Consider the following 14,227-nt stretch of genomic DNA (forward strand, 5'->3'; position numbering starts at 1 on the left):
TATTTAATCTTCTAGAAGACAGTCTGCATCAGAGGTTCTCAAAGCAGTCCTCAGGCTGAGTGGTCTTCATGACTGTACTGTAGTGAATGACTCACTGCCTGGATGAGCTCATTATGATATCCTCTTACTGGTGGTGGAGAACTAAGATTGTATGTTTTTCAGACGTCTTCCTTGGCTTTCTGAGGACTTACCTACAAGTTTTTGCTTACAAGAGTATAACGACAGATGAATGGAAGAAGTTCTTGTATTCCTATTTTAAAGAGCAGGTAAAACAATAATTCTACTTTTTTTTTCCTTAGTAACAAAATCTTTGAGCTGCTTTTCAATTGCCTCTTCTTTTTCATGGCTGTAGCACGTGTTTTATTCTCTTTTGGTTATGTTCATTCTCTGTACAGGTGGAAATTCTTGACAAAGTTGACTGGAATGGGTGGCTGTATACTCCCGGGATGCCACCTGTACAACCAACGTAAGATATTCACAACTCAGACTTCAAAAATATATAGAAAATTTAAGACTGAGGATTATATGATGCACAGACTCAGTTGAACTTTGTGGTTTATTGTTCATCCTGATTCATGGTCTATTCAAGGTTTGCCACGCATGTCTATCTCTGTACCCCCTTGTTGTAAAAGGTGTTTTAAAGATGTATAGAAGTGCACATTAAAACTGATAGTAGACAAGTTATTAGACTACTTAATAAAGTCTGTATTACCTAGCTAGAATATGACCCACATTAGATGTGGACCTAAAATTGCTCCAAAAATCAACATGTGGCACAAAAGTTTCTTGTTAAATTATTATCCATTTATACAAAGCTGACCTCTTCTGCAGCACTTTTAAGAAGACCTAGTTGTTATTGTCTTTCAGAGGAGCTCACACTCTAATCCCTGTTATGGTCTAATATCCCTAGGGAATGAGACACGATCCTTTGGGCAACAGTTCAGGGCAGAAGACTACAGACGCGTTTTGTGTGCGTTTATAAGGCTTATGGCTCTTTGGGGGTTGGGGTATCCAATTAACCTGTCAGTATGTTTTTTGGGGGATATGAGAGGAAACTTAAAGAGACTGAAGTCTCGCAAAAATGAGGTTTTTCTTTTAAAAACCTCATTAACATTATAGTCTCACCTAAAACGCTGCATTCCCGCAGCTGCAAACCCCCTCGATCACCCCAAATTCACGGGGGTACGGGCAGGCAACTTCCGCATAGAGGCAGCGCGGCTCTGCCTCTGTGCGTCAATCAGCGCCGGATCGCCGCCTCTCCCCCTCCCCTCTCAGTCTACCTTCACTGAGAGGGATGGGGGAGAGGCAGAGATACGCGCTGATTGACGCGCATAGGGGCGGCAGCAAAATCCACGACCAAGAAAGTCGTGGATTTTGCCTGTGTAATGTAAGGAGAAAGAGTAAAGCGAGGTGTATGCAACAATGAAGCAAGTTTAATCAATATTAATTTATAAAAGTATGAAAGTTTATTTAATTAATCCACAAATCAATATCTCTAAAAACAAGACCCCATATAGGACGGCCGTCCGCCACACTACAACCAACTCGTGCACACAACATGCAACCTAGTACTGATCACCTAGTGTGATCCAGGGCCCTGATCTAACAGTAACCTGGTTCAATCCACAGTGGCCAAAGGGCTAAATATGCATATATGTTCCAAATGTACAGCCTCAGTGAAGCAACAGTTCATCGTTAGACAGAGGCAAAAGATGATGAGCAACACGCTGGGTGGAAAGAAAGCTGGATATATGCGTATGCGGAGGATAGACAAGCACAGGGCCAAAGCCAAAGCAAAGGCATGCAGGATTCATACAGCAATCCATGCAGCAGCATACAGGATGAACTATGTTCAGGACAACAACACAGGTGTGTGGCTTATGGCTCTTTGGGGGTTGGGGTATCCAATTAACCTGTCAGTATGTTTTTTGGGGGATATGAGAGGAAACTTAAAGAGACTGAAGTCTCGCAAAAATGAGGTTTTTCTTTTAAAAACCTCATTAACATTATAGTCTCACCTAAAACGCTGCATTCCCCCAGCTGCAAACCCCCTCGATCACCCCAAATTCACGGGGGTACGGGCAGGCAACTTCCGCATAGAGGCAGCGCGGCTCTGCCTCTGTGCGTCAATCAGCGCCGGATCGCCGCCTCTCCCCCTCCCCTCTCAGTCTACCTTCACTGAGAGGGATGGGGGAGAGGCAGAGATACGCGCTGATTGACGCGCATAGGGGCGGCAGCAAAATCCACGACCAAGAAAGTCGTGGATTTTGCCTGCCCTGTACCCCCGTGAGTTTGGGGTGATCGAGGGGGTTTCCAGCCGCGGGAATGCAGCGTTTTAGGTGAGACTATAATGTTAATGAGGTTTTTTGCGAGACTTCAGAGTCTCTTTAAGTGCCTGGAGGGAACCCAGACAAACCCATGGGGAATATGCAAACTAACAAATGCAGGTATTTCTCCATTCACCTATATTTAGCACTTCTTTATGAGGATTTTTTATTTGACTATACTGCTCTAAGTTCAGAAGTTGATAAGGACATGTACAAGTTGTCAAAATTAGATTTGCGATAAACGGAACCTACCTATCTCAATTAAATGCATGGAATCAACTTTTTTAAAATCAAGTTGTCTTTTGAGTTATGAAAATGTATTGACTCTTAAAGTCTCCGTATCTGCCTAATTGGCGTATATTTGCCTGCGTGGACCAGTATCTCCTACTTAGATCTTGGTAGGCACTGATAGACTAGCAGGAAGCCGATATTGGTCAGTAGTGTCTGATGCCCACCCATGCTGTACTAGGATACTGAAAATCTAAAATCTAGTATTTTTGTCCTTAACATTCAGGACATGTTGTGTCCTTTTTTATTTTTACTTTCTTACCTAGTCAAGTATTTCAATAAAAAAAATAAATAAATAAATAAAAAAAAAAATATATATATATATATATATTCCAGTTTGATTAGCCCTTTAGGGTCGCTATATTTACTGCCTGAATCAGCAGCCCTTCCTCTCTCTTAAAGAGTAACTGTCGGTCATAAAATCAATTCTTTATTTTTATCTTGTAAAAAGCATGCTAACCAGGCAATCCAAAAGTTATAAATCACTCTTATTTTTCTTTTCCATAAAACATAATTCCCCAGTTTCTCTGACTCTTATTTGGTACATCTACCACACAAAGGAAGTTGCTGGGCATGCTGTTTTTTTTTTTCTTCTTTACTTTCCCCTCAGACTTAATAAATGCAGTCTGATTGGCTGAAGCTTCTTTCCCTCCTGTTTTCCCCTCCCACACCTATATTGTTCTCTGATTGGCCAATATTTCTCAATGCATTTTCTACTGCAGACCTGTATGGGAGTGTCTGAAGACTGGTGGGGGGGCAGCAATGATCCACAGACAGAGTAAGGCCCAGTGCACACCAAAACCACTAGCAGATCCTCAAAACGCTAGCGGTTTTTGGAGCAGATTTCAGAGGGATTCTAGGCATGTTTAGAGACGTTTTCTAAACATGCCTAGCGTTTTTGGGAGTGTTTTTGTGTAGCAGATTACAAATATTGTTACAGTAAAAGCTGCTACTGAACAGCTTCTGTAACAAAAATGCCTGGAAAACCGCTCTGGTGTAGCGTTTTCCAGAGTAGTTAGCGTTTTTTCTATACTTTACATTGAGCAGGAAACGCTTCTGCAAACTGCAAACGTGCAGCAGGAGGCACGTCTGCGGTTTGCTAAAAACCTCAAACCGCTGATGTGCACCATCTCATTGAAATACATTTGCCAAGCGTTTTCACAGGCGGATGCGGTTGGCGGATCACTGCTAAAAAAAGCTCGGTGTGCACTGGGCCTAATAGAGGAAATTATGTCAGGATTGGCTTCAAGATAGACACAGACAAAAGGGAAAATTCGAAGCAGGAAAACTATAGAAAAATCACTAAAATCAAAGGGTGGACAGTGCAATACATATGTTATATAAGTAGATAAATACCTGCTCTGCTTACATATGTGGGTTTTTTTCTGAGATAGTATGGCTGACAGCTCCTCTTTAACACTGCCCTCTAGAGAGGTAGCAAGGATCAGCTGTTCAACAGAAAAAAGCATTGGGAGCAGTGACACATACATATAGGAGAGTTATCCAGAAAGTAATGCCTGTTTGTTTTTATCTAATGCTAGGTATTATTTCTGTGTAATTGAATTGCATCTCTTCTCTCTGTGACGCTTGTCTCATGACTGCAGAACACCAGTAATTGGTTGTTCAGCAGCATTATCATAAAGCCCCCACATCCCCGACTCAGTTACAGAGTGTATACTACTACAATTAAGGTATTGAAAACATTGTAAAAAGATATGGCAAATTATTAAATAAAGGAGGTGATCATGTGGAGAAATTATCAAAAGATGCAAATGAAATGTTTTCTTAATTGATTAAATGAAAACTGTCTACTTTGTGGATGACCCCTGTAGTTTTACCAAAATACACTTAATATTTAAGCTTTCAAATATATTATTTAGTAACACCAAAATTAATAGTATATATTTTGCACCTGTATCTCCGATGCAGTAGCATTTCCTTTGTACTTTCTGTCCTTTCCAAAACAGCACTGATCTGTGCGGTTTAAAAAAAAATGGGTGGGAAGAAAGCTACAGCAAAAGTGGACCAGGAATGGTGCCTTGGGGCAGATTTTATCAGTAAAGGTGCAAAGAAAATTCTAGCAGAGCAACCAGACCGTTTTTTTTTGTTGTTGTTTTTTTTTTCATTAACCAACTGGAATCTGATTTTTGTGATCCAAAGCAACCTATCAAGCTTCAGCTCTTGAATGAACCAAGGATTCTGATTGGTTGCTCTGCTACAATTTTCTTTGTACCTGTATTGATAAATCTGCCCCAGGGCACCATTCCTGTGATTCAGTTGCACTGTAGTCCAAAGTTTATCTTATCCAATATTGTATTCAGTTACTGCCACATTATAATCCTAACTGGTTTAGTTGGACAAATTTACAGTTTCTTTCTCCCCCAGGTATGACATGACCCTTGCTAATGCTTGCATTGCACTCAGCAACAGATGGGTTGAGGTAAGAGGTGTACACTTAACATAATTATTGTCTTTTTACTTCTATAAAGTTGTCATACCTAACAAGCAATTTGCTGTGTTTCTAGGCTAAGGAGAGTGATTTGAACTCATTTAGTGCAGCAGATGTGAACGAATTATCGTCCCATCAGCAAATTGAGTTCCTGACCATCTTGCTCCTTAAGGTAATTGTTCCCGGTGTGTTGCGCTTTAGGATGAGCAGTTAGAAATTTCATGGTTCATTATGCAAACTGTACTGTGTTTTTCCATTTACAATTAATTAGTCTCATGATTGAAACCGTGTGTAGCCCATTTAATAGGGGCTGATTGGAAGCAGGTACAAGAAACACAAGTTCAGAAAATGGTTCTTGCTGAAGCTTTGACACTCTTAGTGCTGCACTAAACACATTACTGCTGTCCGTTACACTGTGTGCCTCTTATTCAATAATCCTTAATGGGTGTGTGCATTCTATGATCCACAATGCTGCCTGCTGTTTTTATGACTCTGCAAAATACAACATTGAAAGCAGAATGTAATTGGGGATAATCACCTCCTAGATGTGTCCAGAAAGCAAGACAGTAATGCATCATAAAGTAATAGTTCTAGAAGCATTCTTGGCCTACAATGGCTAGAGGGATTGACCTCTGTCCTAAAGTGATGCACTATGGGATTGTTATTAGGGGAAGTAAAGATCTGCCTGCAATTAGTGTGCTTAAAATTCACAAATATTTTTTTTCAACACCTAGAATATGGTAAATCAATCTCTAACTGCCTATCCTTGGGAATGTTGTATTTTGTATGTTATCTTTAAAAATTCAATAAAACTTATTTGAAAAAAAAAATCTCTAACTGCCTCCACTAACTACTGTGGTTATAATCAATTAAAGAGGACCTAAACTTGTGCATAGGAGCAAAGGAAAACACAGAAAAACTAATTTATTTGCATTTAGAGATAACAGGCTTTCGAATTCTCCTTTATCTGGAAGTAATAAGTCACTTTAATTTGAGCTGTCACCTCTGTTTGATCATGCCACTCCCGTTCAGAGAGCCTATATGTAAACCGAGTAGATTTAACCCTGTATGTGCTTCCAGCAAACCAGAAAGTAACAGCTGTGTACTATCTGAGTTCTATAAGCAGTAACAAAAAATGATTTCCTGTAAAGGATATTATGCTGTTGCTTATCGTTTACAGCAGAGAGGAAGTCCTGGGTTTAGGTCCGGTTTCATGATCATGCCTGCTGAGGATTATGCATAGAATAACCCCTATTCACTTTGGCACCAATGTAGGCTTTGTGCTTGGTGCTGCCATTTCTAGCATCCTTTTTTTGGTCTTTTTTGTTTGGATGGCGAGGAAAGGTCAGACTTAAAGTTTTTAGTTTTTCCTTTTTTCTTTACTACTATGTGTGACACCACAATGGACAGAAATACAGTACCCTCACGTCTTTCGCTGTGACATCTAGGTCTGTAACTTGAGCTTATGGTGTCACAAGAGCAAGGCTGTTAGAAATCATAATCTTCCATAGTTTTTTTTTATAGCTGTTCTTATTGCTGTTATTATTATTATTATTACTCTCTAACTTCCAGTGTGGACTGGAGCTGAAAGAAAAATTCCTTGATGGGGGGCAGTAATGACAATAGCAACTTAGGAGTTTGTAACCCTTACAAGTTCTCTTCATTTCCTAGTACTTCATAGCGATAGTAATCCTGTTACTAGAACCCTTTGATGTACTATTATTCGTACCCTCCAAGGATGTACTGTGTATGTTCCAAAGATTTGATTGTGCATAAAGTGAAGTGCTTTTGTGATTTAATATTTCTAAAACAGACTGTAATATCAAACTGGACTTTTATGCAAGCACTGCTTTTGTGCTCTTAACAGTATGGTCTGCCCAGAAATTGGCTGCACCGAGCAGGAGGCATTGCTACCGTTTTTATAATATCTGTACTGAGGAATTGGCAGTAGGATTTTACTCTTTCATTTGAAAAAATCAATTTGGGAAACTGTTGACTATGCATTCTGTGTTTTGTATGCACAAATCTCATTATAAGCAAGCTAAAATAATGATGAAAAGCCAAATGCCAGGATTACTGCCACATATATGTTGTGAAGCAAAGCTATATTTATACTCAGATACCAGTGGAAATAGCAGGAGTACACAGGATGTTAATGTGTTTTTTTTTTTTTTTTTTAAGCCATGTCAGTGTGTCTTATGTTCTCTACTGTTTAGGACCCCTTGCCAGCATCTCATGTAAAGCGCATGCAGGAGGTGTACAACTTCAATGCTGTAAAGAATGCTGAAATTCTATTCAGGTGAGTAAGACGTGGGCAAATTATAGCACATAAATTCAGATTACACAAGTTTGCTGTTGGCTCTGTCCAGCTGGTATTCAGGAGGAAGCCGCCTATTAAGGAAATGCCAGCATAAAATAGTCCTGTACTCAGTCACTGGTCAGTAACTATTTCAAGAGAACTAATGTAGTGCTAAGGAGGACAGGTACATACTTTTTAGCCCCAAAACTGGACAGATTAGTTCAGTATTCATTAACTCTTACCAACCCACACTGCTGTTTTCTGTAAGTAGGGTAGATGAAGCCTACTTCCCATTGCCAGGTGGCCATGTCCCCTCACTGTTAGAACCGCATCAGATCTTTTTCTGGTGGTCCTGGATCCAAATCACTTGTTAGATATTACGTGTTATGCGTCTGATGAAGCCCCGACGGGGTGAAATGCGTCACGTGTACAGATGGATGCCTGCCCAGCATCGTAGGATTTGATCTCAGCTTTCACTATAGCCTTCATCTACTTCCACTTGGATAATGGTGTCTGTGAATGTCAGACTCACAGCCACTGACCAGTTTGATTGGAATAATAGCTATAGGGACACCACATGGGGTTTCCACGGCTTGGATGTGATAATGATATTTGTCTGGTTGCCGTGGGTGGTTATGCCCAATGATCATTGGACATGTAATGTGGGTGTTGGAGTAAAGGGTCTTGCTACACTGAAATGGCTGGATTTGTGCAAAGTCCTTGTTTGTTTTTTAATTGGTACTATTTAGGTTCATCTAGGCAGAAGATTTGGTGATGTCACTGCAAAAGTATTTGATGCACCAATAGAATACTGGCCTTTGCATTGAATGTTTGCCTATTTTACTGTGGCTGAACAGCTTGAGGAAAGGCTTCATTGCCTGAAGCAGCGGGCTGTTGCTGGACACAGCCTCATTTTAATATGTTTCAATTTAAAAAAAATGTAATTACCTTTTGGTGGTGCTGACCCACGCTATCTCTTGGACATTTGTGCCCACCTGCATGCCTGGGGACACTGGTCGTAGCACGCTGACACCCTGGTCCCTTGTTCATGAGTGTTTGCTCCACTTTGTTGCATATTTTATGTTGATGATGCCATCATTGTGTATACTAATAATAAAGTGTTGGTATAAATAGGTTTGCTACACAGGTGTGCGCCAGTGCTTGTATTTTGATAATTGTGAGAGCCCATTAAAGGAAATTTTAAGTCTGATTTTAAAAAAATGAGTTGAACTTACCTGGATCTCCTTGCAGCCCCCTGGAATCGTCCTGTGCCCACGACACCGGTCCAAGTCCCTCTGGCCAGCAGTGGGGCGAAACCCGCTAAGCTGGCCAGCCACGCACCTCATTCTGCGAATACGCAGTACGCAAAACTCGCTACTGCCCATGCGCAGAGCGCTCCAGACCACAGGACTGCGATCAGGGTGCGTGCATGCTCGGGGCGGCGCATGCGCAATTGCCTCCCACTGGTGGCGACCGGCCAGCTTTAAAAAGACTCCAAGATGAGTTTCTCTACAGTTTTTTACTTACCCTGGGCTTCCTTTAGCCCCATAAGCATGGATGTGTCCCTCGCCGGCCTCCTACGATGTCCCGTTCAGCCGCGGTAAGCCCGACAAGCGCAGAAGGCCCCAGCTGACGTCAGACTGAGCCGCTTACCGGGGGTTGACTGTGGGAGAACGGCGGCGCTGAGGATGGCGAGGGACACAACCATGCTTATGGGCCTGGAGGAAGCCCCGGGTAAATAAAAAAAAAAACTGCAGTGAGACTCATCTCTGAGTCTCTTTAAGGGAGTCGCTGATGCTGGCCCGAAGGGACTTGGTGTTGTGGGCACAGGAGGACTCCTGAGGACTGCAAGGAGCCCCAGGTAAGTTCAACTCATTTTATTTTTTGACTTAAGACTCCCTTCAAGTGGAGTGTGATATTTTGTCTTTTGTCTTGATTAGTATGTGTGGTATCCTCACCTACAGAAAGTCCAGAGTATGGAAATAGAAACTGCAGTGTACTCCTGAACCATTAAGACAGGGGATACACTTGACGCATGTTTTTTTTAACGCCTTCATGCACGTTTTCTTCACAGAAAAACTGAGAACTGATGTTATTTAATGGGATAGTTCACACTTAATGCGTTTTTTTGCATGCAGAAAAATTCTGCAGGATCATTCTGCACATTTTGTCAGTTATCTGTATTAATTACATTAGCTGCTGAGAAAAAAACATGTGCGTTTTTCTGCATACTAACACACATGGTGTGCAGAAAATGTATGCCGAAAACACGCGCAAATAGAGAAAGCTCTAAAATACCTCATAACAATGTCATGTTGCAGGTGGCTGCGTCTCTGTATTCGTGCTAAGTGGGAAGATGTCATCCCTCTGGCTTTGAAAATGGCGTCTGAGCAGGGACGGATGAAGTTTACTCGCCCCTTGTATCGGTAAGGAGAATGCATATTTTACATGTGAGATTGATAGTCGCTGCACAGGTTATTTTGGTACTAGGTACGCTTTTCAATCATCATCTACCTGATATTTTGATAATTTATCACCATTCGATACAAGACCAAATCTGCAGAAATCTGATCTAATATCACACTGCAGCCAGTACTGCTCTCTGTAGTACAGACCTGTGGAGCCCCACTGTTGTGCCACTCCTTCCTGCAGCTGCACCCCACCTAATCTCCCAATATTGGTCTTTACTAATCATCGTTCAATCAGTAAAATGATCACACAAAGGAGGAGGGGGTCTCCCTCTTAATAGATTTTTTGTTAGCTTGACTTTTCTGATATCTAATCCCTTAAGCCCAATCTACATGATACAATTCTTTGTGCGATTCGATTACGATTCTATTTACGATCCGATTAAATCCGCCATGTCCGATCGGGGTTCAATTTGATTTGCCATTGCAAAACAATGGCATATCGAATTGAATCAAATCTAACCCTGATCGGACATGTCTGATTTAATCGGATCGTAAATAGAATCGTAATCGAATCGCATAAAGAATTGTATCGTGTAGATGGGGCTTAAAACTGTATAATTCATGTCTATCTTAAAAAGAAAATAAATATACTTTGTGAATATATGATCTTTGAGATTTTGTAGTTCAGTTGTGAACTCGCAGGCAGCGTAGAAGCTCTCTTTGGTGCTGGACTTGGCTGCTGTACAATGCAGTTCTCTGTAGAGCATCAGTACCAGAGGAGAAATTACCTCTGGTAGTGATGCTCTACAGAAGTCAACACAAGCATTTACTGGTTAAGTCTGAAGCATTGCTGGAGAAGAGAAGAGCTGACCAAGCAGTAGCCCTGCCTTCCCCTGCAACAACAAATAACTGTAATAATGCTCTACATTTCCTAATAAATCAAGTGGGTCTGTACTGCGTCCAGTGCTCTTCAATTTATTTATTAATGACCTAGTAGATGTAGTAGAAAGCAATGTTTATATTTTTGCAGATGATACAAAATTGTGCAGCATAATCAACTCTCAGGAAGATAAGGACATATTGCAACAGGATCTGGATAGGATGGCTATATGGGCACATAAATGGCAGATGAAATTCAATGTTGAAAAATGTAGTCATGCATTTTGGTCGTACCAATGGTCTAGCACCATACAAAATAAATGGGATACAGTTGGGGACATCAAACTTGGAGAAGGACTTAGGAGTACTCATCGACAACAAGTTAAATAATCGTACTCAATGCCAAGCCGCTCCAGCTAAAGCGAATAAAATTTTGGGATGCATTAAAAGGGAAATAAAAACTCGAAGTGCTAGCATAATATTGCCCCTGTTTAAACTCTCTAGTAAGGCCACATCAGGAATGTGGAATTCAGTTCTGGGCACCAGATTACAGGAAAGATATTGCAGTTTTAAAGCAGGTGCAGAGACGAGCAACAAAATTGATACGTAGGATGGAAGGTCTCACTTACCAAGAAAGGTTAGATAAACTGGGTTTATTTAGTCTAGAAAAAAGACGCCTTAGAGGGGATCTAATTAACATGTATAAATACATCAGAGGGCAATATAAAAGCTTTGCGGATGAGCTTTTTGTCCCTAGCCTTCTCAAAGGACTAGAGGACATGATCTGCGCATGGAGGAAAAACGTTTTAGCCATCTATTTAGGAAAGGGTTCTTTACAGTAAGAGTGATTAAGATGTGGAATGCATTGCCACAGGAAGTAGTTATGGCAAATTCTATACCTGCATTTAAAGGGGGCTTAGATGCTTTCCTTGCGTTGAAAAACATCCATGGCTACAATTAGGTAATGCCCAATGATGTTGATCCAGGGATTTTATCTGATTGCCATCTGGAGGCGGGAATGAATTTTTTCCCTTTTGGGGCTAATTGGACCATGCCTTGTAAGGGTTTTTCGCCTTCCTCTGGATCAACAGAGATATGTGAGGGAGCAGGCTGGTGGTGTACTTTGTTTTCTGGTTGAACTTGATGGACGTATGTCTTTTTTCAACCCAAATAATAACTATGTAACTGTAATATTTATGATCTACAGCCCTTTAATGAGATCTGATCCTACAACCACCCCACCCTTCATTGACCTTATCCATGAATAGGGAAAAAAGCTGTCTGGTAGTCGATCATTAGTTTCCATACCTGATTAGCCAAGTGCCAAGTCGCAGTTCTGCTCACAGGAATTCCACTTCTTGTAGAGCAAGAAAAACATCTGATGTTGAATTTTCAGCCCTTCTCTGATAAATGGTTTATGGCATGTGTTTCGTACCCAGATTCAATCTGATATTATTTAGTTATTGACCCTGAAGGCCAGTGTGATATTTACAAAGCATGTTTTCTAACGCTGCCACTTGTTTCTTTCCAGGGACCTTTACAACTTTGACAAAGCCAAGGAACAAGCAGTGAGCACATTCTTAAAGAACCGGTCCTCCATGCATCCAGTCACTGACATGTTGGTAGCAAAAGATCTTCATGTTGATGCATGAGAATCAAGTGCTGGGATGTAAAAATCAGTGGATTTCTGCCTTAAGTTCTGTTTTAGCAGTTTGTACTAAAATGTTGCAATAAAACACCTCATTTTCTAAGGTTTTCCAGGACTGGAGAATGGAGGAGAGCTGCAGGCAAACCTTGCCTTGACTTTTTAAGATTCCTTAACCGGTGACAAAAATTTGCCAGACTTTCTGCCTCATATTAGATAAGGCAAACATTTCTGAAAGGTTAATAAAATGGAGCATCTTCAGTAATAACTTTTTGAAATAAATGTAATTTCTCTCTGGATTTGACCACGTAGCTACTAATAATAATAATAAAAATCCAGTCCATGTTTGCTGCACTTTATTATTTCTCCATCATCTCCAGCCCTTGAAAATCTCGGTAAATTAAACCAGTTATCTGGCATCTTGAAGAATTGTATTGACTTTTCTTTTTCAGTGTTGCAATGTATTAAGCACAATTATTTCCTTCACGTGTCAGTCCTGTGCCCCAGTACGTTTTTAAGATATGTAAAGTAATCCTCAAATCTTCATTATACGATGGCCATCCAGAAAATTGCAGCCATTTGCTTTTATCTGCCACACAAGATATTCTTTCTGTGTAATTTGACAATTCTGGTAGCTGTTTGTTCAGCGCCATTAACATAAAGCCCACTGCCCCGTCAATTTCTCCAACCAATAGGTGAGGAGTATGACACTACTACAACAAAGGTATGAAAGCCTTGTAAAAATATATTTTAAATGAGGTGAATATGTGGAGAAATAATCAGAAGATACAGTGGGCCATATCCCACCCAGCAAGAAATTACTCAGAATGAGTTTGATATTACATTTTTATCAACTATTTAGTACTTTTTCAATTGTTAAGTACTGAAAAATTGTTTTTACATAAGATGAAAAATAATCTCCTGGGAGAAAACCAGAGAGAGCAGTTAATAGGATATTTTAGTGTGTCAAACATAAATTTTAATGTCATAATTGATTAAATGAAAACGGCTGGTACTTTCTGGATGTCCCACAAACACCAAACAAAACAGTAGAAATTTAGCACCATCTTTACAGACAAGCCAGTGCTTGTGATACGGGTATCTTTACAAACGCAAAAAAAAAAAAAAAAATACACTTTATGGGAGGACCTGAAATTGAGTCTTCAAATCCTTTCGTTGTGGTCCATGAACATTTCCACTTACCATTGACCCCAAAGTCAGCACTCCATTCCAATTTTTGTATAAGGGTCACTTAAAAAGTATCCAATAGCTGCTTAAAAATGAAGTAAAGGTCTGGATTTTGTTATACATCATATGAGGGTCTGTGATGAAGCCACAGATGGGGCCAATGTGATCAGAAAACTTGCAGCAGCCCCCTCGGCCTCTAATGGGGCAAAACTAATTCGATTGTTGGCTCCTCTGAAGGACCATTAAGGACGTTTGTACTCTGTAAAGTGCTGTGGAAGTGGTCTGCACTATATAAATGCAAAATAATTATGATTGGCAGTAATCAACCTCTGACTAGCCATAGCTGTTGTCTAATAAAAGCTTTATTTCTTGCTGGAGGATGCATTGTTCTCTTCACTCACTTATGAATTTACTAGGGTTTAGAGCTCCATAGGTGATTTTAAATGTTCATAATTAAGATTATACTTAAGAAAAATCAGCATCTTGCAAATAAAGCAAATGCCTATGAAGTTTTAACTAATCAGTATATCCCTGGTGTACAAACAAACAATATTGAAATAAGAGATTTAAAAGCACTACTAAAGTGATAAAATAGTAAGGGTGAATACACTTATCCAATTTTGATTGGCCAATCGCTGGTCAATTTTACTACTTCCATGTAGTATGAAGGCCAACTGATTTTGAATATGATAAACAGATTGTGTAGGTAAGCTGTCATACTACATGTAAGAGGTAAATTGG

At 40.3% G+C, this 14,227-nt stretch overlaps 1 protein-coding gene across 1 annotated transcript in view; it reads left to right on the top strand.

The window, feature by feature from the left end:
- Positions 1-13,864, top strand: part of LTA4H (leukotriene A4 hydrolase) — a 60,440-nt gene extending 46,576 nt beyond the window's left edge. The window contains exons 13-19 of the mRNA XM_068276906.1: positions 163-266; positions 396-466; positions 5,001-5,055; positions 5,141-5,236; positions 7,281-7,363; positions 9,685-9,789; positions 12,185-13,864. Of these exons, the coding sequence (XP_068133007.1) occupies positions 163-266; positions 396-466; positions 5,001-5,055; positions 5,141-5,236; positions 7,281-7,363; positions 9,685-9,789; positions 12,185-12,305 (635 nt within the window). The 3' untranslated portion in view covers positions 12,306-13,864. The remainder of the gene's footprint in view (positions 1-162; positions 267-395; positions 467-5,000; positions 5,056-5,140; positions 5,237-7,280; positions 7,364-9,684; positions 9,790-12,184) is intronic.
- Positions 13,865-14,227: the final 363 nt, after the last annotated feature.

This window comes from Hyperolius riggenbachi, chromosome 3 (assembly GCF_040937935.1).
Source record: "Hyperolius riggenbachi isolate aHypRig1 chromosome 3, aHypRig1.pri, whole genome shotgun sequence".
NCBI classification, from domain to species: domain Eukaryota; kingdom Metazoa; phylum Chordata; class Amphibia; order Anura; family Hyperoliidae; genus Hyperolius; species Hyperolius riggenbachi.